At 40.6% G+C, this 26,285-nt stretch overlaps 1 protein-coding gene across 4 annotated transcripts in view; it reads right to left on the bottom strand.

The window, feature by feature from the left end:
• The window catches only part of STXBP6 (syntaxin binding protein 6), a 222,264-nt gene that overhangs the window by 25,298 nt on the left and 170,681 nt on the right, over positions 1–26,285 (bottom strand). For all 4 annotated transcript variants that reach the window (XM_074365698.1, XM_045522637.2, XM_010963022.3 and 1 more), the window contains 2 exons: positions 25,888–26,018; positions 24,794–24,959 (listed from right to left, as the gene is read on the bottom strand). In XM_074365698.1, coding sequence (XP_074221799.1) covers positions 24,794–24,959; positions 25,888–26,018 — 297 coding nt within the window. The remainder of the gene's footprint in view (positions 1–24,793; positions 24,960–25,887; positions 26,019–26,285) is intronic.

Genomic DNA, 26,285 nt, shown 5'->3' with positions numbered 1-26,285 from the left:
GAGCAGGAGAAATGAGACAGATGAACTTCCACGGAAAGAGATACACTTGCTGCTCAATTTCAGGTGAACTATGCTGCATATAACAAAAGTCTTCTGTTTTAGTCACAGGGGTTGCTTTACTACTGGATTAGGTCATTTTTTGCTGTAGTTAAATCCTATTATTTAGGAGATAGAGAATCAAGTCAGCCTGCAGCCTTGACCTATTTCTTTTTATGACACTGGCATCTGAAAGTTTCAAAGTTTGGGTCATTTATGCTTCAGACATTGTCACAAAGGGCAGTCGAATTCAGCAGTCAGTTCACTGAACTTCAGCATCTCTTTCTGACTCCGTCCCATACTGACACCCGTAAGGATTGAGAGTCACTTAATTTCTTGTTTTAATATGGTGAATGCAAAACAGGGAATCTCATCTCACAGACAAACTGGGAATACGGTGATGAGTTAACGGCCATGCTAGCAGATGCCAAGTACAGTTTCTGTCCAGGCTGATAGCTGTAGGGGTGTTTTTACCATCTCTCTGGTATCATACTTAATTTAAAAATTGATACAAAATTCCAATGGGTTTCATGACTATTCATTAGTTATTCTACAGTCTTAATGTATTTTGTTTGATTACTAATGAATTCCTGTAACATATTTTACTTCCTAAGAAGAATGCTCTGAAAACTCCTGCCAACTGGTCATTAAAATCCACAACAATTATCATCAACTGAATCAAATTGCTCTCAATTACACAGGGGAGTTAATCCATGCTGCATCACTTTAAACACAAATATTTTCAATTCATATTAGCAAGTCACAAACTGAAGGAAAGAAGGCTCAGCCAACTGTAGACCTGGATGTCTATTTATAAAAGTTACAAGTGCAACCCAATTTCCATTTGTACTCTTTATTATTTATACTTACTGCTAAGTGCCGGCTGTTCACCAGGAATTGTGCCAATGCTTTACATCCATTATTCTCTAAACCTTAATGACTACCCTTGAAGATATTCTTATCCTCCCCCTTAAAACTGTTAAAACTCAGAAATTCACCTAAGATTATACTGCTAGTGAGTGAGAGAATCTTGGTTCAAATTCAAGTCTGGCTGACTCCAATATCACTTTTTTTTTTTTTTCGTATCTTAAGAGTTTCCAAAGAAATTTCTTAAGGGTACATACACATTGTGAGGTGAAATCTTAACGTACCAAGCATAGATCTTCACTTGTCCCAGCCTCATGATATGTACTCAGGCTGTGAGCGTGGCACTCACAGACTGTCATCCCCTACCTTTGATCAGCTCGGTAACATAAGCCACAGTGCTTCCTCCTGGAATCCAGTTCGGATCCCCATTCTGTCCATGCTTCCCACAGCACCCTCAGCGCTTCTCTGACGAAGTGTTCATTGCAGTGCACCCAAACTGCTAGTCTGCTTGTCTGTACTTATTTTTGATCACAAGGGCAGCCCCTTTGTTCTTTGGGCATTTCCAGGTCTGATGCCTGTCATTTAGTGGGCGTTCAAGAGATGGTTGTTGAATGGATAGTGAACTGATAAAGAATAGAAAATAGTTTTGGTTTTATAAAGATGTCATGAGGTTACTATTTATGCCTAAATCCTATTTTCATTGGCCTTCATCCTGGATTGTGCTGTTCTTACCGGCACACAGAAAGGAGCAACTCCTGGAGGCACTAAGATAAAATTCAAGTTTTACAGCATTTTTCTAAATTGCTTGGGACATCTTTTTATTATACCAAAAATATAATCATGTACAAAATACAAGCTCAGGATATTTGACTGGTATGGAAAATGTTCCTTTCAAAAGAAACGGCACTATTTACAAAGTTGTTATTATGGTTCTGGTGGGGAAGAGACACACATAGTGAGTGAAAACCAAAACAGATTTTGCTTTTTCCTGTGTTTACTCTATTTAGAATATTAAGGAAGGCATGCTTTTCACACCTCCTGCTTAAATACTACACTTTTAAAAAGGATTAAGCTTTGAAAACTCAATTTAGAAGAATCAACTTTTAGTGTATTTCATCCCTTGCCAACAAACAGGTTAAAATGTTAACAGAATCACATGTGAAAGATAAAGATTTCTGTCAATTTAAAAACATTGTATTTCACTCACTGGGTTTTCCAAGTGTCATTTTAAGCCACTTACAATCTTTGCTGTGGGAAGGAACTTTATATCTTGAGGAATAATACTCTGTACTTCTAAGGTATGTGACTGTTACATATTGCATAAATCATACAGATGCTAGTGCTCCTTGAAATTTATAAGGTGGAGAGACCACGCAGTGCTGAGTAAATAATGATGAGGGGTTTGGGGTGGGAAGCATGAAAGTAAGGTGACCAGTGATTAGACTGTTGCGAATATTCCGGGAAAAGATGACAAGGGCTTAAACTGTAATAGGAAAGATGGAAATAAAAGAGCAGAATTTTAAGAGACAGAGGGAGCACCCAGAGTAAGGGAGACTGGCTTGTTAAAGATGACTTGTTTGCAGACAGCGCATCATGGATTTCTAAGGGAAAAAGCAGGGTCTTTGGGTGAGTAATTTATTAAAAGATCAGTTCAAGTTGTCTGATTGGAAATTCTGAATCTCAAAAAGTGCTCCTGCATGATACGCAAAAAGAGTTTGGTAGAAATAATGGTAGGTATTCACAAAATTGTGTTTCATTTCCCTTCTTCCAGGATACATAGAGAGGATCTATTTTCCAGCCCTCCTTGCAGTTAGATCAGCAATCCTGCCAGTGGGCCGTAAGCAGAAGCAGTGAGTGTCACTTCTGGGCTGAGGTTAGGAGAAGTCGGGGTGGCCCTGGAGCTCTCTTTCCTAGAATCTGACTCTGGAAGGCACTTGTTGAGATGGTGGACAACAAGATGCAAGCAAGCTGGATCCTTGAGTCACTACTTAGAAGCTACCCTTGAGAGAAATTGAGTTCACAGAACTTGCTGGCATGAGAAATATCTTATTTGTTATGCCACTGAGTCTGAAGTATGTATGTTTGTTATCGAAGCATAACCAGGTGTCGTTCTGACCAATAAAAAGGATGATGTTCACATTTTCAACACATTTTGAGGAAAGTACCCAGGTTTAGAAGACCTCCTTAAAAATGTTTTATTTAACTAAACTAAGGGTTCTCTCCTCGGGCTGTGGATGGCTTTCTTGTTGCGCCTTCATGTAGCCAGAGAGGATGCCGGCGCCCTTCTAATAAGGGCACTAATCTCATCATGAGGGCTTCACCCTCGACCTAACTCTCAACGGCCCCACCTTCTAATACCGTCCCACTGAACATTGGGGTTTTAACATATGAATTATGGGGGGAGACAGACATGCAGTCCATAACATTATCTAATTAAAAAAACACAAACTATTTTTTAAGGAAGTTGTTTTTTTCTTACTTCTATATTATCAGAACAAAAAAGTAGGTGCTATTGACAAATAAGAATTAACCTAATTTTATGGTTTAAAATATAAAAACATAGACTTTATATAGATTAATATACTAATATAGTTAGTTAAAACTTCATTTTCTGCTTTGAATTTGTAACTGTAGCTACGCTCAGTAACAGTATTCAAAATGTCATTTTCTCTTGCATGGTATAGATGCAAATACCCATTTTCTACTTGCCTTCTTATCAGAAAATGTGTCCATGGGTAAACTAAAAGGAGGAGCAGCAGCAAGGTAAGAAATGTTGCGCTGTACAAGTGAGACCATCTAGTGCCACTACTGTGGCCACTGGGGGGACCAGATCCAGTAGCAGAGAAAAGTGGGGTGCTGGCTGTCACTCCATTCTTCACTGCCACTAGAGAAGCCAGGAGCAATACCCTCGTTCACCCTTTAGTTAGAGACACCCCTGAATGTGTGTATGAAATCATACTCCACCTTTGGTACCTGAATGGTTTTTAATAAGATTATTGGCAACATGCAAACGGTGCAACTCGATTCAGTACCGAAGGGACTTTGTAAGTGTAAAATACTTATTTTGTACTCAAGACCTGGTCAAAATACTAAAGACAACTAGCGTTTGAAAACTCCCAAGTCTGAAGTGAAAATCAGTAACCAGTAAAGAGGGCGTATCTGTTAACTGACAGACTAAAACCTCCTTGCGTCAGTTCTTGTTACACAGAGAAGCTAGGGAAGTACGTACAGATCAAGGTCAACAAGTGAAAAAGGAAGATGAAGAGGAAAAGAAATCTTCCTCTTAACTCTTTAAATCTTCAGGGAAAAAAATCCAGCTTCAAGTAAAATCTTAACATGAGTCTAATTAAGCACTTTTACTGCAGGATGAAGCTGTAATTAAAGCTTTCCCTTACACGGCTTAGTAACTTGCAGCTGCAGGCTGGATGTTTTAACTATCATCATATTGGCATTAGTTTGACAAAGTGCACTAATCATTTCCTTTTGTGAACTAGACGACATCAAGAACATGCATATTTTAATTCACGTGTTAGTCGATACAGACATAATTATTAGAAGTTACGGGAAATATATGGCATTGCCGTTTTTTTCTAGTCTCTTTTTTTAGGTAATTGAACACTTTGCTTATTTTGAATAAATGTAACTTGACACAAATGATCTAGAACAAGGAGTTGAAACAGCAGGGAAGATGGCAGAAACAGGACAAATTCCTAAGCTCTGCAGAACACAGGAGAATTGAGAATTCTTAAAGACGAAAAGGAGTCTGAAAACTATGCAGACTTGAGGGGCTACCAGGCAGTTATTTCCATGGAAGAATTTAAATTCATACTCTTGTAAGAAGCGAGACTGTCTTTCTTGGTTTAAGTTCAGGGCTAGAAGCAGATTCACCATCAGTGATCTGAATTTAGTGCCGCCTAGCTGTACGCTTAGATGGCGTGATCACCTGTTAAGTCCTTCCACACATACGCTTTAGTCAAAAGCAAGAAAAAGAGGCAGCAAAATGTTGTTCTGGGGCTTTGGGGGTGGTGGGCAGGTTGGAACTGTCAGTCCCCAGAACTTTGGGGCTGAGTCCAAGTGGAGGACCTGCCAGCACAGTCACCCAGAGCTCTGCTACACAGGGACTTGGGCTCATTTCAGCGAAGGCTGGGACAGAATGTGTCAGTCAAATGAAATGAACAGACGACAGCTGAGTAGGAAACATAATCCTGCTATTACTCAAAGAAATCTCGCCTGGCACTCTGACATGACTGGCTGTAAATGAGCATCTTTATCTTGGACTTTCCCGCCCTGGGGGAGGTCTGCCAGAAAGACAGGTCATCCCCAGACCCGGCCCTGCCCTGGCCTGGGTTGTTGGGGATCAGTGCGTGTGGGAAAGCAGCAGCCCCTCCTTGCCAGCTCTCCAGCCTGACTGTCCAAATGGAATGAATGACATCATTGAGGATGACAGCATCCGGAGCCACCGCTGTGATTCCCACTCGCACCGCCATGGGTGGAAATACATCTGCTCCACGCCTGCGCTGGGGCCTTGGGTCCCAGTGAAACAAATTCTCCAGAAAAAACCATGGTGGAGCTTCACTCAGCGGTGCCCACTCTCACCTCCCACCCTGGTCACTTGCAAGGGAACGGAGTGGGGCCGGGGGGGGAGAAGGGGCTGTAAGTGTCAGAGAGGCTCTGGGGAGCTGAGGGTGGCTGGAAATAGGAACTGGAAAGGAAGAACAATAGCTAATGACCTCTTAGAGTCTGGCAATCGAAAGAATATTTTCCTTCTTGTTAAATTCTGATTGAGGACCTGGATTCAATTTCCCGAAGGAGAGCTTTGCTGTCTTTTAAATGAGCAACAGACATATTTATTGTGGTCTGTAGTCATGGGACTAAGCAGGCTGCCTGCAAGATTGCTGACTGGTTGCTTCCAGACTCCTCCTTACCACCCAGGAGGCACAAACACCCAGAGAGACCAGGAGCGCTTGAAAAGACAGATCATAACGTTCAAAGCTGACATCTACTCTTTTGCCATCACTCTATGGCAAATGACTACCCAGGAGGTACCTTACTCAGGGGAGCGTCAGTACGTGCTCTCTGCTATAATGGTCTATAGTCTCCATCCCTCTCTCCCAGCTGCTGACGTCATGGACTCCATCCCTGGGGAGAGACTTGAGAAGAGCGTCCAATGCTGCTCGAGGGCCAGGGCTTTGCAGCAGCCAGCTGCAGGACTTCTGGTTGCCCTTAACTCTTAGTGAATTTGGCTGACTAAACCTGTATCATGATAAGCTTTGTCTTTATTTCTATTCCTTCTTAAAGAAGTGGAGATGCAGAAAAAAATATTTGTAGGATAGATTTTTAGAAAATAAAGTTACTAAAACACACACGCATGCACTGGCCAGTATACCTGAGGGCCCTTCCGTGTCTGTTAAGTACTTTGAATCTAATGCCTTTCAGAGGTGTACTGAGGGGGACTGAGCAAGTCTAAGCATAAGCACCTATATGCATGAACAACTTAAATGCCCTCCCTTATTTAACCCCTACTTCCTACCCATTGAAACATTCCCAGCAGATTTAATAGTGAGGTTTCCTGTAAGCTGAGATTAAAAAGTCAGTCAGATGAAAACACAACAAAAAATCCAAACCATTAAAAAAGAAGAAAAGAACAAGCTAGCTCAGACCATCCAAGCCCATCAGAGATCTCCCTTCTCAACTGGGAACCCGGCCAAGCAGCCCCACAGGGACTTGAGTTCTGTGATGATGAGTGAAAGTTGCATTGTCTGTCCCTGTGTGCCCTACTTCTCTCCTTTTCTCTAATTTTAGACATACTGGCCTTGACAGTGTCCCTTAATAAAAAGATCAGCAGTAAGTGCTCAGGTCCCAAATCTGACGTTTCCCGCACTTAAGAGGAAGGAGCGGGATTCCCTGCCATCTTCTTGTAGGTTGAGAGCTTTTATGTAATCACAAAAAACATTCTGGAGGACTGGAACCGTATCATGACCAACATCCTTCTAATTATATTACACTTCATATTTTCAAAGTACACTGAAGGCTATAATCAAATGCATCCAAAAATGCTATTTTTGACTAGCTAAAAATTCACTGAAAACGACTCCTCTAGGGCAGAAGTCAGCATATTGCTCCTGTAAAGGGCCAAAGAGCAAATATTTCTGAAAGGCCATAAACTCTGTTGTTGTAGCATGAAAGCAGTCATAAGCAAATATGTAAATTAATGGGTGTGCTTGTATTTCAGTAAAATTCTACTTACAAAAATAGGCTGGATCTGTATCTGGCCTGGGACCTGTAGTTTGTGGACCTCTGCTCTGGGGTTATAACTGAAAATTCGCCTGGGTGGTATCAGCATACAACCAATTTATTCAATGCCTTAAAAAATAACCGTAGGCAAAAGAGAATTTTGCTTATGATCTAAATAAATCAGAATTAGGAATACACGATGTAGCAATAGGGTACTACACCTGCCAAAAAAAAAAAAATTCAGTCAATTCTGTTTCAGTAATGCCATTTCCTGAGAAGGTGACAGTCCCTAAAAACCTAATAAATATAGTAACCATATCTATGATGTGATTTATAATTCTTGAAAAATAAAAGTATCAATACTTAATATGTACTGAACTACTCTGTCCCAGACACTATACAAAATACTCTATAAGAATTAACTCACTTAATCCCCACAACAACTCTGTGAGGTAGGTAGGTACTATTATTATTCCCACTTTACAGTTGGGAAAACTGAGGGCTGGATAAATAATCTGGCTGAGATCATAAGGCTAGTAGGTGAAAGAGGTGGGATTCAAACTCATGCAGTCTTGCTCCTGAATCTGTGATCTTAATCACTGCTCTTCAGAGAGCAAGAGGAGAAGGAAGGCAAGTCAATATTTAGCCCTGGGAGTTCCACCTCAGGGATGGATGCTTGGCTCTTTGTGCATCAGCAAATATTTCCCGACTTTCAACCATGTGTTGGATAGCATGCCTAGTGTCTTACATATATTATTTAATCCTACTCATAGTGCTCTATGGGAGGAACTATTACCCTATTTTAACAAAAACCGTGGCTTAAGGAGGTTATGAATTGTGCAGGGACACACCCTACTAAGTGATGGAGCCACCTATGCTGGCTCCGTTGGGATGACCATTTTGAAAATAATATGATCACTTTCTGAACAGCTATCTGCAGGAGGTTCATATTACCGAAGAGGGAAGAGGACCATGTTTCCATCTAGCAGGCGGCAGATGTTCCCTTTATGACACAGGGCTGTATGTGTGACAGAGACCTCTTAAGTCTTTACTTCCCCAAAGAAGATCTGTACCACAGGGATGCAGAGAATGCAGTTTCCTTCCTCCCACATCAACAGATTGATTCCTGCAAATATGGCTTTGACTGTGTGATTCTGTGTTCAGCCCATATTTTCCTGCTGTCCAGGCATCGTGCCAAGCTGAGTCCATCAAACCCAGAGCTTCCTGGCACTGGCTCATTGTTCAAGAAAGGATTGCTAACATCCACTTTGGACCATTTCATTCTGCTGGATTTGTCTGAGACCACAGCAGTGAGAGCTCTCTCTTGGGGTCTACCTTGACCTTTACTGTGGTTGTCAGCCCTTCACTACATACAGGGATTTGTAATTAGAAACAGCAACTCATCTCATCAGAGATTATTTGATTCCTACATTCTCCTAGTTGATTTTGGATACTGTTCAAGAGAAGAGAGGAAAATCCTTTTTTATTCTATTATTTTAAAACCCAAAGCCTAACAGATGCAACTATGCCTTTTTGCCTTGTCAAAGTCAAATTAATTCAGTAATTCTATCATTCCCAGTACAGACTTCAGCATGGATTAACTATCCACTAAACATACAGCATATATTCCTTGATAACTATGTCTAGAATTTTAGCTCCAGCTTTTTAAGGAGACATCCAGAATAATTAAAAAATAATCATTGGGCTACTAAGTTTGGCCATGTATTTTTGCCCTGTTCATGATCACTGCTGTTTCTTACGTTCTGCTCCTTCCCTTTGGGTTCACCTTGCTTCATACTGAAGTACATCATTTAGTAGTTCTTTCAGCAAGGGTGGGGGAGGGAGCAAGTAATCTTGGCGTGTCTAGAAAGATTTGTTTTTCTCTCACTTCTATATTATAGTCTAGCTGGGTATGGAATTCTAGATTGACAGTTATTTCTGGAAGTTAATTTTGACTTCTGGTATCTCTTGGTGCTTGAAAGCAGCCATCAGTTTGTCCTTCCACTGAAGGAAACTTTTATTTTTAGTATCTTTTAAGATTTTTCTCTTTGTCCTCAATGTTTTACTCCATTATGTTTTTTCTAGCTATAGCTTTGTTTAATCTTCAAGTGTGGCACTTGCTGGTATTCCCTATCTGAGTCTTCAATTCTGGAAAAGTTTTAGTCATTATCTTTTGGAATATTGCTTTCCCACCATTCTTATCCCCTCTGCTTCAGAAACTCCTATGAGATGCATGCTGGGGCCTCTTCTGTGCTTCTGCCCATCACATACACCTGCTCCTTCATATGCTTCATGTCTCTGACCTGCACTGTGGGTGGATTTCTCACTGTTTTCCAGTTCAATGATTCTGTCTTTGACTATGGCCAATCTAGATTTTATTCTAATAACTCAGTGTATTTCAAAGACTATATTTTTTCATTTCCAGAATTCTTTCCTCCCCACTACTTCATCTTTTCATTTGGTTTTGGTTTGTAACACCTTGTTCTTTTTTCCCTAATTCCTTCCTTTATCTTTTGAGTATCATAAACTACTTACTTTAAAGTCATTTGCAAGCTGCTCTGTCATTTTAATTTCACCTGGAGTAAATTCATTTCCTTTTTTTTCATATATTGTAGAATTTTGGTGTGTACATTCTTCTTGAGTGGGAAATTTTAATTTCTTCCCCCTTTTCCTCATCACTTTGGTTCTTTCTCAGGGGGAGGGTAACAGCTCAATAGTAGAGCATGTGCTTACCATGCATGAGGTCCTAGGTTTAATCCCCAGAACCTCCATTTAAAAATAATTAAAAATAAATAAAAAAATAAAGCTCACTTTGGTCCTTTCCTCCCTATGTGTAGTTTTCTTTCCAGGATTGGCACCTAAGACAACTGGGACTTAAAGTGATGGTCTGAGGCTCCTGTCCTGGGTGCTATTCTGGATATCGCAGAGCCAGCCCTAAGCCAGCGGGCAGCTGGCTCCCAGTCTTGGGTGAAAGGCTGTGTCTGCTTTCTCTTGCTTCCCCAGGAATGCAGGTTCTTGTAAGCCACTACCCCATAAAGCAGTTGGTCATGACTTACTGGTAGATTCCTTACTTGGGCAGAACAGGCTTGGTTCCAAGCAGTGAATGTGGCTCTGGTCTTCTGCTTTGCATGGGGCACTTTTAGTCACTTTTACAGCATGGAATTCAAACTACCTCTTTCCAGACCTGCAGCCCAGCAGGCAAGTAGCTTCATTCCTGCTGTTTTATGATTCTGGTTTAGGCACATACTTATCTTTTTTCCTGAAAGTGACCATTTCTTTTCAGTCTCCTCTATTTTGTATGTGGTGATGCTGAAGGAGTCTCAAAATGTGAATTTACAATGCTGAATAGCTCCAATATTCAATTTTTAAAACATTCATTTTTATCAGTATAACAATCCAAAAATTCTGTAACGTTCAGCAGTGATAAAACTTATTTTTCCATTTGTTCTCACCAGCAAACAAAGAAAAAGCTGATTATATCTTATGACAGATTCTCTTATTTACCTAAGCCTGGCAAATTGAAAGTAGATGGTCCCAAATGCTGCCTTTAAATTTACTTTTTTTAACGGCGGGGGGGGGGGGGGGGAAGAAGCAGCAATAACTCAGTGGTCTTGTTTATTATGATCTGTTTTAGAACTTAAAACTTGGCAGCTTTTTACTTAATCTTAATCAGAAAGAAATCCAGCTATTTGTGCTTGCATTTACTCAGCTTTTAAGAGATAAAGCTGAGAAGGATAATAGTCCAAAAGAGGGGAATCGTAATTTGGAATTTTCTTAGTCATCACTGAGGAAAGCTTTACCATGTTCTTCCAAGGCTTTTACTTTCCAGAAGAAGATTCATACATATTCTAGTTTCAAAGGCTGCCTTACCAGGGACTCCACCTTAGTTACCCCTGGTGTCGCTGGTCTGTAAGTGTTTATTTATGCAAAAGAGTTGGATGTAAATGTATCATACTTTATGTAACATATGTATTGCTGAAAATGTACGTATATCTTAAATTTCAACAAATAAAACTGCATTTTCCTTTTAAAGTATAATATAATTTCAAAGATGTGTTCCTAGAGGAAAAGGAAATATGACCTGAAATACATAAGAAAGGGCAGCCTTAGGAGAGTGAACTTAGTCAAACACTTAACTGGAAAAAAACTTAATAGTGATAAAGCAATGACTATGGTAGTTCAAATATTATACTGAAAATACAACACTGACCAATGCCAAGAACTATACTAACTGCTGGTGAAATGAGAAGAGAACCCAATTTTGCTGGAAGAACACTTCGAACTTTTAGACAAAACCATGCATCAGTGACAGCTTTGAAGAGTTTCTCTGCTTTTCTCCAAGGGGTAAGACGGAAAGATAGATTTTAGGAACAGACAGGTTCAAATCCTGCCTTTCCTTTATTATCTGTGTGACTGTAGGCAGTTAAGTAACCTGAGACCTAATTTCTTTACCTGTAAATGGGGATAACGATAATTACTTTTTAAAATTAATGTGAACTAAAAAAAATTGCCCCATATAGTAGGAACTCAGTGTGGTGACTATCAGTGTCATCATCCATTAGCTGCCTTTTTCCCTAGAAGTTAAGAAAAATGCAAATACGAATACATATGGCTGCATCTCTGCTGTACCTGATGTAAGGGAAACTTTGAAAGCTAAGTATCTCTGTACCTCCACTCTCTCCTCTGTGTCTCTAATTCTATATTAATTCCCCTTAATAGGAGGCAAGGCAGGACAACAGGAAGGCAGAATTTAAAGGAAAACATTAATTACAATGTACTAATATAATTATTAATTATAACAGCTACCACTGCATTCCACAGTTCTCCCTATGCACCACGCTAAATGCTCACACGTGACCTTATTTAAAATCTTACAACAACCCCATGGAATAAGCATTATTATTCTGTTTTAGAAGAGGAAGTCAAGCTTACAGTTTAAGTAACTCATCCATGGGTAGTAAACAACAGATCAGAAAGTCAAACCCAGATCTGCACAAAGTTTCTTTCTTTCTAATGTGTAATACGCCATACCAGGAAGACAAGATTTAAGAAGCAACACCACAGAGAAGGAGGTACATACACATCCCAAGAAATACAGAAAACTATTGAATGAACATGTTAATTGCATTTCAGGTGCTCATGTTGGATCACTTCTAAACGTATGTTGAATTAAAGCGATAAATCCAACCAGCTAATGTGAACTTGTCTGATGAGTATGTGTTAAATACACTTGACCTTGACATTTTATATCAAAGCTGAAGAGGAACTGTCAGTCTCTAGAGGAATACCACCAAGGTGTTTACAGGTAGGGTAGGTGGATCATTTTCTGAGGATGCAGGAAGGGGAACACCAAGGAAAAGAATAATCTTTAACAAAACAAAATGGACTACAGCATCTCCACCTCAAAAGACTTCCTAAAATACTCAGACCCCCTAGAAACTTGTAAAGAACCTGTCTAATTATTCAGGAAAATCAACTCCTTAAGTGATGAGAAAGGGCCAGGGTACAAATATTGCAGCCGGTAAAGTAAGGAGCTTCTGGATAATGTCGCACAAGCAAGCCCTTTCAGCCACTTAAGTACTGGGTCTTCCTAAAAAGTTTACGTGTTTCTAAATTCAAATGTGTTAAGTCATAATAGATTCATACAAGAAATATAGCCTATAGGAAATACTTAAAAATACATCTTATAAAAGGAAAAAAATGTAGGACATTTACAATAGTGTATATTCTAGCTTTTAGAAAAATGGTACGGTAGGAGAACACCAGCTTCTCAAAGATGCCCACATCCTAATTCCCAGAACCTGTGAACATATTACCTTACACAGTAAAAGGGATTTTTGCAGCTGTGCTTAAGTTAAGGATCTTCAGATGGGAAGATTGTCCTGAATTACCGGGGTCAACTCAATATAACCAGAGGGGTCCTTATAAGGAGGAGGCAGGAGTGTAAAAGCCAGAGAGAAAGATTCGAAGATGCTGCACTGGGGACTCTGAAGATAGAGGGAAGAGACACAAACCACGGAACAAGCAGCCTCTAGAGGGTGAAAAAGCAAGAAAACAAGTTCTTCCCTAGAGCCTCCAGAAGAAACAGCCTTACGGACCCACTCTAGACTTCTGCCCTCCACAGCTGTAAGACAATACATTTGTGTTGTTCTAAGCCACTAAGTTTGTGCTAAATGCTTATAGCATTATTAGGAAACTATACAAATGGCCAAGATGGTAAACCTACTGTGAATAGAAAATTAAAATATGCATTGACTCTAAGGTTATGACCATTTGCTTTTAAATGATTAAGCCTTTAAACAATTATATTCCATCGTATTCAAGTCAGAAAGTCAAAAGGTTAAAGAAAATGCACAAGGATTGTATACTGACACCTAAAAGACTTCCTTACACAGTATAGCACAGGGAAATATATACAAGATCTTACGGTAGCTCACAGAGAAAAAAATGTGACAATGAATATATATATGTTCATGTATAACTGAAAAATTGTGCTCTACACTGGAATTTGACACAACATTGTAAAATGATTATAAATCAATAAAAAAAGTTAAAAAAATAAAATTATGAAAAAAAAAGACTTTCTTACAAGTACAAACGTGTTTTTCCTCTCCTTTACGTGGTCTCTAAAAAACTAACAGTCCTAGAAGCAAACCGTCAGGACAAGCTTTTGGCTCTTATCACAGATGTGTGAATCTACTCTGAGCTTGTACAAAACACCCTCCCCTCCCCTTAAGTCTCAACCTCTTATAATGAGAACTGGAAAGAAGATCAATAAAATCAACCAACTGTGAAAATAAGGTCCACAGGATGGAGTGAAACACTGATCAAGGGAATAATATATGATAGTAGAAATAATCACAAGGAGATTAGATCGTGTGCCATATTTATACGTGATGCAGGGAATGCCCCTGACTTTTACCCATCATACTCTGTGCTGTTTACTTCTCTGTGTCATAAGGGGCATGAAGCTGATCCTGACCAGAATGTTCTCAGTCGGATTCAAGGAGGGGGACACTGATTCCACTTGAAGGTTCTTTTCTACAAGGCATAGTATTACGAGTAATTATAACAATTTAGATTTTCTCAAAGCATAAACACTCAGTTTCTGCTTAGATATCTAAACTCAAAAATACTCTGAGTCTTCCTTACTACTGTCTTTTTTGGCATGAACCACTAATTTAAACAAAAGGAAAACAAGTAGTCGCTTTGCCACTAACAGCACGCACTAAGTCTAAAAGGCACTCATTTGCCACCTCACAATTCAACCACTCGGAAGCTGAAGAAAGAGAGTCCCTAAGCCAACGAAGACTTTCCTCATTCTTTTCCTAAAACATATATTTTTCCTCAATATAATGACTGATTTGTTTTATTGCCTTCCTGCCACTCAAGTCTTGCAGTTGAAATATGCTCAGTGTGCTTTCATGGCCAGAAAACATTGAAGATATTCTTCCCCCTTCAAGGGTATGACGCAGGGAATGGTTCAGGGACCCGACAGTAGCAAGACCTTTGGATGCTGTACTCATGTGAAGCTGGAACAAAACCCAAATCAAACCAGCCAACCAAAAGCTAAGCCAGGGTCACTTTCCGTGCGCGTTTACGTGACAGTGAGAGAAGGCTACAGATGGACCCTGTGGACAAAGGTGAGGCAGAGCTTGCAGGCAAGCCACAGGGTCCGACCAGGGTCCTCGCTAGACCAGTCACTTCCATCACGAAGAAAACCATCAGACTGGCCAGAGAGGAGGCTACATTTTTAAAGGGGCAGCTCCTGCCAGTTCTTGAGACCCTTACTCTTTCTCCATAAATGGGGAGCCTTAGTTCTGCTGGTGTCCCCAGGAGTCAGTGGCAGGCTCCTTTCCTTGTTCTTGCAGTAAACTAACTCCTCAAAACCAAGCCAAAGACATTCAGACTCAGGATTCAGCTTCCTTTCCTGTGCAAAATTAACCAGGAATCTCATGTTTGGTTACAAAAGAGCTTTAGCGGAATTTCTATAATTATTACTAATTTAATTTGCATTTTAAAAGCACTTTTCTCTGTAGAATACCCACAATAGGTTTTTTAATAGTCCTTGTTTCACAGTCTGTCTCATATTTTCCTCTGTATTTTTGATCAGCTAACATTATGCCTGAGAGATTCCCATCTCAAATTATCTTTAAGTCCTAATAATTGGCCATCCTTAAGTTTATTTAATCTATAAACTTACTTTGCTTTTAATATTTGTTATGGTGGCTAGAAACTGGGATGCCCACGAAGGTTGCTAGATAAAATACAGGACACTCAGTAAAATCTGAATTTCAGGTAAACAATGGATAATTTTTCAGTTGTCCCAAATATTGCGTGGGATATATTTATACAAAAAAAATCCACTGTTTATCTGAAATTCAAATTTTACTGTGCATCTTCTATTTTGACTTCCTAAATTTGGCATCCCTAATTCTCTTGCTTCTTGCAGGACAGCTAATGAACCCAACCCTGGGCAGGCATATTGTGAGTAGAAGGGTGAGAAACGTTTGGTCTTATAAATCTGAAGTCTCCAGCTTCATATTTACATCAATGTCCAAATTTCAAATAACTCCATGTGATAAATCTAGTGACTCAGTCTTACTTTAATGATCAGATACAAGACTGAAATTTTTTAAAGCTTAGGATATAATGGGGGGAAAAGCCATTTTATTTACCCCTTCATTAAAGGTTTTTGAAATCTCATATTTCTGGATAGTTTCTCAGGTATTAAGCATAAATTCCTTACTTCTATTCCAGGGAAGGAATAGGACTAGAGCTTTCAACCCTGAAGATTACATTCTGATCTGCTGTCCTAAAGGTGTGTGCTCTGAGTGGTTTCCCCCGACGTGGGAATGAATTTCATGAATCGCTAAATAACCATTTTCAGAACCAGTTACTGCTCTTGAGAATTTACAGCTTCTCTTCACTAAAATTCCAAGTAATTTTTAGTTCTTGATGCTTCTATGTTACAGCAGAGCAACAATTTTTAAATGCCAGCTGACGATGGGGTTTTTATTGGTCTAGGAAAAATGAGGACAACGTAGTTAAGGTTTTCATTAAGGTAAATGCTTTCAGTATAAGGAATAGCCCTTTATACTCAGAGATTATGTCCCTTTTTAGTATCAAAGTAAACCTTTATGAAATTAGGGTGATACTGGAGATGAAGATTTTTTAACGTCTTACACAGAAAATTGGTTGGCAAACTCATGTCACCCAAATTCTTTTAAAAATGGTATGTGTCTGGGTATCTAAAAGTATGGACATCATACAGCATGCCTTTTATGTCTGTTTCAGAAATACCATTTCATGTCTAACAGTATTAAACAACTTGACTCTGATCCAATTGCCTCCTTTTTTGGATGTGGAAAGAGAAGTGGACGCAAAATAATAGTCTAGGTTGAAGATAACGTTGGTGGAAAAAAAAGAATATTTCTTTTCTCTCATAAAGTTCAGAAAACATGTTTTAGGTTTTTTTTTTCTTTCCTACAAGAACTGAATTATGTGCCCTGATCTCTGGCACAGTGGCACTCAATATATTCTAAGCATTGTTGTTTTGGTAAAGTCATCAGTAACATATGCATTCTATAAATGTCAGACATAAAATGCAACACGTTCAGCATTCTATAAACCATGGCCAACAACCCAGAATTCTAGACATTTGAAATATCTATAATATAGCTCAGTTCATTCCCACTTGGAACAAAGAAATTGCTTTTTTTTTTTTTTTTTTTTGCCATTCTTATGCCCAACGTGGATCAGGAAAGCTTAAGAATATTTTCTTGCTTCTTTCATAAGAAAGAGCTTTTGATAAATATCCTGGAAGAAAGCATATAATATTATGGAGAGTCATAGTATAATTTCCATGCTTTTTAAATAGAATATTCAGACTTGTACTGGCACTTTGCAAAATTCCCATCTGGTTGAGTATTTTAAATTCATTTTAATCCCCACACTATTTCTTCAAGGTATATGCTGCTATCCACGATATAGAAAAACATGCAGGCTGAGTGTAAGTTGAGCACCTTAGAGAAAGTTACAGAGCTAATGAGTGAGGCTACCAAAGTCAGGGGGAAATGAATCTAGTCTGTTCTTTCACTACGTCAATTTGTGTAATTGATTACATGTTCTGGTGGATTCTGAAAGTAGAAATGGCTATCATCTATTGCAGATTATTTAACCCTGGGATAGACAAAATGTGTTCACGATCCTTGTCACGCCAATAAATGATACCTCGGAAGTACCCTTATGTAGCCTGGTTTGCTTCAAGATTTTGATGGAGAGCTATGATTCAAAGAGCACTTAATGCACAAAGTCACTGGGCTCAGGATGACTAACCATAACCCACCAGCTGTTTCACAGCATGCATTTCAGTGGAGCTTACAGCCAACAGGCAATGAAAAAGAGAAAACCACATCTGTGACCCAATTTTTCTTTAGTTACTAGTCATTTACATCATGCACAGAATCGGGTGGAACTTAAGGAACTAGTCCTTGGTTACTTCATTTTCCCACTGAAAATAAAAGTATCTGCTTTCGATTCACTTTGTGGAAACAAGATGAAGTAAAATGACTGAATCAGAAAATATGAGAAAATACCCAACATAATGATTGGTAATCTCATCCCAAATTTTAAAAATAAATGCGCAAAAGAGTCAGATCCTGAAACATAGCTTCTGATACAACATCCTGCTCCAAACAGCAGTCAGCTGATGTCAGATAGTTACGTGAGTAGTTTATGTAGCACAATAAACATTGAACTTGTTTCAGGTAGTGGTTACACTGGTGGGATCCCAATAACCCAGACAAAAATAATCCCCCAAACGGGGCTTTTCCAATTGTATATGAAAACATTTATACTGTTATTTTTACTGATGCACAATTTTTGGTTCCTATTAATTTCTTACTCTCTCCAAAAAGGTTCTATAAAGCAACTCTTAAATAAACTATCACTCTGTGTAAGAAAAGATGGTACTGGCTGCAGTGAAGAGGATGGCGTGATGGAGAGCGGGTGCTGAGCCTGTATGTGCATGCAATTAATATGAACAGTCATTTACAGAGAACTTTGTAACAGAATTTTTAATTTGAGCCTCGGTGGGTGGGTACAGCTTGGTGGTAGAGCGCATGCTTAGCATGCATGAGGTCCTGAGTTCAATCCCCAGTACCTCCATTAATTTGAGCCTCATAAATATCTTGTTCAATTGGTGTTATCGCCTCTGTTGCCTGGCTGAATCAATGTAAGGAAAAGAAGACCTTTGCTTGTTGAGGGCATTTGGAAGTCCTGGTCTCCACTGAATGGCTGGGGGTAAGTGGTAGAGCTGACGGAGGTACCAGCTCCAGCCCTTGTCACTGTGGGATCCGAGCCAGGTTCCCTGCAAATCAGTTTCCTCGTTTGTACCACGGTAGAGGATAACCGAAGTTCGTTATTTTGTTATTTCTTCTTCAAGGACAACAAAACCTCACTGGAGGAACAATGACATGGATTCCTCAGGATTTAAAGAGCTGGTGGAAACACTTTCTGACTCTCTCACAACAGTGCATCAGCCTGTCCTCCTCCCCTGCTCTGTATCTACATGAGATCAAGAAGCAACGACGTGGCGGGTTTTTTTTTGTTTTTTTTTTTTTTTTTTTAATTAAAAAAAATTTGGGGTGGGGAAGGTAATTAGGTTTATTAATCTATTTACTTAGTGGAGGGACTGGGGATTGAACCCAGGACCTTGTGCATGCTAAGCAGGCACTCTACCACTGAGCTATAATCTCCCCACTGCAAGGTAGTTTTAATACAGTGTAACTCTTTATGTGAAGTATAATCTCCGGGGTGTGTGTGTGTGTGTGTGTGTGTGTGTGTGTGTGTGTGCGCGTGTGCGTGCGCGTGCGTGTGCGTGCGTGTGTGTGCGCGTGTGCGTGTGTGTGTGTGTGTGCGCGTGCGCGCGCTTGAATCCCAAAGTATATTAAAGGTTTGAGACGTAGAGGCAAAATTACATGTGAATTTATTCTTGAGAAACAAGCGACTCTTTGTAATGTGCCTACGGTTAGGAGTGTGAGGTCTACATCCCACAAAGCCATTATTCATTGACAGAAAACCTTAAAACACAAGGAAAATTAAAATTGTGGCAAATGTTATAGATTCTCTTAGAGCACTATGTTAATATATTTGGACTAAGAATGACCATATCAACCACCTTTTTGTTTTTTTGATTTTTCCTTTTCATAAGAACCCTGCTAGGATGCGCACCTGCGCTCTTTGTGTCGTTCCTTTGTGACCACACCTTACACATGCCCGTGCTCGGGGCACTCCCAAGTTGAAATGCTTGCACGACTCCCCCAGGGATGCCCCTGCATTGTTTTGGAGAAAGGTACAGTACAAAGTCACTGTCTGAATCCTGAGATTCTGTTCCACCTCAGGGGAGTCCAGAAAAAGCCATTCGGTTCTCGTTTAGCACACCCATCAGCAGGGGCAAACGAGGGCCAGCCTGCTCTGAAGGAGACCTCAGGGACATCTGCGTCCCTGCAATGCTAATAGAGCTCAGAAGTCTAGGCTTCATCCCATCCTCTGAAGGACTGCGCACAGAAGGACAATGCTTAAGAAATACCCTTTGATGATGATAAAAATACATGCCACTTCAAAATAGCCTGCATTGTGGAAAAACAATCTGCCACATTTCAAATTCTGAATATAGCCAACATTGAAATGCAACAGTCTGGATTTACTGTTGTAATGAGAGAATTTGTTTCATCCTGCCCTGTAATGTCTGTCAACTGCCAACCATCCTTTAAATGCAGCTCCACCATCACCCTGGTGTATCATAACTCTTTTATACCTGTTGCACCTGACGTCCCTCCAGGGACGTAAGTAAAGTTGGCAAAGGTGCCTACTTGGTTGTTGGATGCTCACAGGTAGCTCAGTGCCCGACAGGCAGATGGTGCTGAGTAAATGCCTGTGGAACCAGCTGGGCCTCGAACGGTCTAGGTGGGGCCCACGGAAGGATGCCCCACGGAGAACAGATGAAAGAGTGAGGAGAGGTAACTGAATGAGTCGGCCAAGGGGCTTGGGCTCAGAATTGAGGGAAAATGCTAGGCCCGGCTTCAGTTTAAATAAAACCTTGCCTTGAAGAATAAGTCACTTTTTTCCCCCTGCAAATAATTTACCACACTTATTAAAAAGAAAATAGGTTTACAAAGCATCTATTTTGTGGTTCTAACATAGATGTTGCCAACACCATTAAGGATTTCTTTAGTTTCCAGTATTAGGCATAAAAAAATAACAGGCCAACAGTAATCACTACAGAAGGTCAGCGGAAATAAAATAGCAACGGGGAGCTATGTGGGATTCGCTCACATTTTATTAAGCAGCATGAAGAAAGTGAAACAGAAAGTCTCTCTTGGGACTGTGTCTCAATATGACACGTCCATTATAGCTAAACTGACGCTACTATTTGGAGCAGACCATTTTTCCCCCTAGCTGAAAGCAAGTCTCTCTTCTGGAGTCTAAAGTTCTATGTGTGTGATTAACTCCTGCGAGGCATCTTTGAAGTACAGATGTGTTATCACACATGTAACAGCACAGCATCATCTCTGCTTGTGATAAACAGGAAAAAGCTACCATCTCAGAAGTAAATATGACCTCTGTGAACCCGCGAGTTCACCTTCAGGGCTCCATCGCTCACGATGCCACCTGACATCGCAGCAGCCAGACTGGCTCCACACCTCTGCCTTCCATCTATACAGGCTGCTTGGTACCTTAGGAACCCAGCAGCTGAATGAATGGCTTTGTAGTTTTGAAGGTGACTGACCTTTACTGAACTGAAAGAGAGGTAAAGTGGAGGTTAGGAATGATCAAGGCTTGAAGACAAACCCCCCCAACCACCCAGGGAAGGAAGATGGCTGCAAAGATGCTGGCTGAGGCAGAGGAAGCCAATGCTTCTCCTCTCACAGCTGCTTACAGCATCCTGCTCGCTTTCAATTTATGAGGGTCTTTACAACTGTAGACTTTAGACGTGTCTCCTGAATCCTGTAACCAGCATCAGAGCAAAGCTTCCCAGTCTATTCTCTGGAGACAAGGAAATATCATGTTTGGAGGAAAGAGTTTCAACTATGCCGAAGAATTTATTTCTGTGGAACTGACTTTCCCCAAGGGAAGAAGAAAAATATGGCCATATGGGAGATACACAATCAATAAGTATTAAGAGAAGAACCTCATGGAACTGTAGAGGCTTACACGACAATCCTATTTGAAGGGGTCTTAAAGAAAGTGTGGTTCAGTGGGAATCAGGCAGATGTCCTTCAAAAGTCAGCGTGCCACCGGAAATCACTGGGCTTCAGTTTTCCCAGTGACACGCTGGACCAGAAACAAAGCATGTGAGAGGCCTGGTGAGTGGGCAGGGCTCCAGCGTCTTCCCCACCCACTAAAACAGCCTCAGTTTCATCTTTTTAATATTCTGAAGTTCTGATGAACAAAAACAAACAACAAACAAAAATAAGACAATTTTAGAGGTCCCTGATGATTCCATCATTCTTAGTATGGGGGAAAAAATGCTTGAGTCATTATCTTAATCATATACCTGTGATAAAAGTAGGAAAAAAGTTAAAACTGCCCATAATCTCTGGCCCTCTCCTCTTAGCTCCCTTTTTTAATACCTGGAAATGTGCTGGCTAAAATAGTTCCAAAACTTCCTGCACAACTCCAGGGGGCACCATTCATACCAAAGACCACGTCAATGGTGTTCCCTAGAGCATGCCACTCAGTGGCTCCAAAGAAGATGCTCTTAGAGTGGAGAGGGCCTGTGTTTGAATCTCAGCTCTTCCACTGGAGGACAAAGGCTGTATGAGCCTTGGCAAGCTGTTTAATAATCTCTCTGCTCCTATTTCCTTCTCTGTAAAATAGAGATAATAAATGCTATTTCCAAAGGCTGCCGTAAAAAGTAAATGAGATAACATTCATAAGGGACATGGCAGAGGGAGGGCAGCACACCAACACCAACACCAGTTCCTCCAGATCACAAAATCTATCACAGTTCACGGCACAGCAAACAACTGTGTCTAGCACTTGTGGCCCCTACTGTGAGGCCAGACCAAAAGCTACTGTCAAATTTGGAACAGATATCATCTGCTGAAGATGGGGTGGGTACCGTAAAAGTTAAAGCGGTCAGAATGTAGTGACCTGAAAACTACACAGTTCTGAAGTCTCTGAATTGTGATAACTGGCAGAAAGGAAAACTAATCAGCATGCTAATTACCTAGGGCGTGCGGGTGCAGCTGCTATCAAGGGTAAGCGGCTGTTTAAATAAGACCGGCTGTGCTCTTTAAGGATGTACGTGCTGCCAACAAATTACAATTTGCTCAGTTCAAACTTCTTGCCTTCCTTGGGAATCCAGGACTAGTCAATATTTAACTGCTTAACTCTTCTATTTGAGTGGCTAAGACATGACTAACCCACACAATAAAGCTATAACTTAGGAATTAGAGATTCTCCAGTGATAGACCTGAGAGGGATTTTGGATTTCCTCTAGTCTAACCTCCACATGTTCCACCAGGGAAAACTGAGGTCTAAGGAAGACGAGAGACATACCTATGGTCACAAAAGGCAGAGCCACTGCTAGCACTTGGTCTCATCAAATTATTCTTTTTCTTACTACGGGAAATCAGTCTTCAGCTTTATGCAATATACATACCAACAATTTAACACTGGATATATAGATTCCTGTCTCAACTTGGCATAATTTGGGGTCCCTAGGGCAGTGGAAGACATCGGAAGACTGGGTCAATGACTGACAGAAGCAGCTGGGTGGGAATGTGTGGGAACTCTGAGGGTACATCTTATTGGACGATGAACCAAGAAGGAATGAATGACAGAGTCTGTTCTGAGAGAAGAAATGAGAGCTTCAGATGCAACACAGAAGAGGGCTACTCAGTGCCGTCCCTTAGAGGAGGAGGAAGAGAAGAGTCCCAAAGCTCTCCCCAACCTTGGCAGCAAAGAGGCGTCTTGTTTCCCTCGCAGGGACAGAGGAGAAGTGAGCCTCCGCCCACCTTGCTTCCACCTCACAATTCCATTCTGAGGACGTGCAGTCCTTCCTGTGGACGGAACTGTTTCTGATGCTCTCTGCTCTCAGGATGGAACCTGGGGGAGTGGAATGCTTGAGGGAAGTCTATCTCCAAGGGCAACAGAAATTTCAAATCCATATGTCATATTATTTTTAGAGGAGACTCTGCTTAAGCGCTAGCCAGACAAGCTACTGACCATACTGAGATCACTGGGGAAAATGTTTCATAACAGGAACTTCAGCTCAAGAGACAAATTTGATTCTAAGATAGCAGAGAAAATCCTAATGAAGAACGAGGGAAAGCTGGGATTTCCTGGGCAATTTTCCATTTCCTGAAAACGTGGCCATCTGTGGTCCTCAGATGGGCACTGTGACCTTTGGCTAAGTCCATTAAGGCTGGACTTTCAAAGCAGGATTCATTTGAACAGCCTCGGTGGCACAGACATGATAGAAAGCTACATCTTACTATATTTTCCAAATGGTAAGAGGTTAATGTTTGATATTCCCTTTCCTTTCAACACTTACATCTAATTTTTTTTCCATTTTTGTACCGTAGGATGTGGCCACTTTAAAGAAAATATGCACTCGTCAACTCTTACATTTTTTTTAAGACGAAATAGAGAAGCTATAGCACAAGAGTCTGCATTAGTGCCTAAGGGAGACCTTTCAAGGTTCCTATGATGTGAGCAACTCTCTATTTCAGAGGAACACGAACACTTCAGTGGGTAACAGTGAAGTACTGGACAGCGTCTTCTCCTCACGTCTAGCGGCATAACAGCAAAATGACAGCGTGTACATCAACTGCTGGGACAGAACAATTCTGCCTCATGTTCATATGAAAGATATACACAGCCCAAGGAGAGGTCATGTCTCTCACGTGACCTTCACTTGACATTGGATTAAGACAAAGTCGGTGCATTTTTTAAAAGATGCTTTCAAAACCAGGAGAACAGGTCAGTGAAAAGACCAATGATATAGAGTCTTCCTCAACTCAGAGTGATTGGCAAGGCTTTCTTATTTTTAGCAGTTTCAATTCCCTAAAAAGAAATGCCACCTAAAAGAAACGTGCTAAGCACCCTCTAAATGTTTCTCATTCAGATGCCGCTGCTGGTCGTCGCCCCCTTAAGGCTGGCTTACAGAACTCATCCTAACTCAGCTCTGCCTGCCGTTCGAGGAATAGACGTGAGACTGGTTGCTATCTGAATGAACAGGACCACATCTGTAGGAGCGCTCATGTTAATATTTGCAAAATATCTTGGGAAATACTAGGAAAAAGCAACCCAGAAAACTCTTCTGCAATGAAATTATAGAAATGGCAGTGAAGAAACCAAACTAAAAGGTTTTTCTAATAATGGGATAGGTTTGCTCTCTCAGTACAAATAATCTTAGCTGAATGGTTATTTCCTCAAAAGATCAGCTTTTGGGTAAGAGTGAAAACAAACCACTGTGTCTAGATAAGCATACAGTGAACTCCCTGGAATGGTCCTCATGCCGAGTAACTGAGCATCTCGATTCTTTTTTTTCTGGTCTTTAATTATGCTGTTGAACACCTAACTTTGTATGTAAAAGTGAGTCGAAGGAAACACGATGACTAAAGTCATACAAACGCCCACTCACCTCCCATGATTTTTGATTGGCAGTTGATAAACTCCGGTTTCCGGTCTGTGAGGTACCGCTGGCAGGTGTGGTGGAGGATCTGGAAGAAGGTGCATTTTTCTGAGGCTGTGCTGGCTACCCACTGGTCAAAAGCATTTTCAAACAACAAGTCAAACTCTGCAGAGTCCTGGAAAAGACAGTGAAATAACAACTGATCTCAAGCTGTAAAAACCGCTGCTCCCAGTTTACCACGTCAAGACACTCATAAAGGCTAAAACACCTTTCAAAGAGTTTGGTCCTAATCACAAGACTCATCTTCATTAGTACCTAGATGCACAGAGAGTCGCCTTTCTCTGTTGATCAAACAAACCCCAAATCTCACAGTATTTTCAGATGTTCCCAGGAAGCTAAGAGCACAGAATTCCCTGCAGCTTAATTGCATGTCAGCTTGTGTCAGAATGCAGACTACACACTGCCTTCCCAATGACTTGGAAAAGGATTCCTTCAGGATCTCAGCACTGAACCATATTCATCTTGTCCCTAACATTTGGCAGCAAAAGATTCCCCCTTACTATTTTAGTACATAGTTGCATTTTACAGTTTATTTTTCCTCATTATTGATGTCTTTTATGGTGGGTGGGTGTGAGCAAAGAGAATGTACTTGAAATAGATAATTCTACCATGAAATATTTCTCTTATTAAACCCAAACAAATTCTAATATGTAGTTTTTAAGGTGCAGATCATTTATTTGAGTTTTGGTAAATAAATCTGATTGGTGACATTCAGAGATAAACAGAGCTTCAGTGAACATGGTTTCAATTTTCATGTTGATACCCATGGATATGATTATCTGAACTCTGCTCTTTGCACTTGGCTGATAAACATATTACTGGAGGTAGCATTTCTTCAGTATGCATCCCCCTCGGTGTCTCCATCAAACATGATGAAAAGATTTATAATTTCCCATAAGAAGGGCACAGGAATCAGAAAGTCTTAGCCTCATAACTGAAACAGAGAAATAGCCTTGTTAAAAATGTCTCAGACAACTGCCAAGGTCAGTGAGAGCCTCTGTGTGAAAAAAACCCCTTTGCTCAGCACTGGACAGCTCACTCACCCGATTAGGATCGATGCCATTAACCTGGCGAAGCTGCTCCAGCATCCACTGTGATCTCCGCACGAACGACGTGGATCCTTCAAACTGTTTGACCTTCGTGATGGACGCCTGCGTGGGTTTCTTGTTTGTCACTGTCAAGGAAAGATCACTCGGATTAGTGGATGTGAAGGGTGGTTTGGGTCCTCACTCAGTGGTGTTTCTACTTTATACCTACATGCATATGTGCAATGAGAGAGAGAGAAAGACATAATATGTATCTATCTGTGTATGTGTACAGTGTGTATATATACACCTGTGTGTATATACAGAGAGATATGTGTGTGCGTACTGGGGGGAGAGAGAAGGAGGGAGGGAGGGAGGGAAAGAGGGACAAAGGGATGGGGAGAGCTGGAGATAAG

This window comes from Camelus bactrianus, chromosome 6, assembly GCF_048773025.1.
Source record: "Camelus bactrianus isolate YW-2024 breed Bactrian camel chromosome 6, ASM4877302v1, whole genome shotgun sequence".
Classification (NCBI taxonomy): Eukaryota; Metazoa; Chordata; class Mammalia; order Artiodactyla; family Camelidae; genus Camelus; species Camelus bactrianus.
Note: the sequence above shows the minus strand (reverse complement) of the source record. Positions and strands in the feature narration are given on the sequence as shown.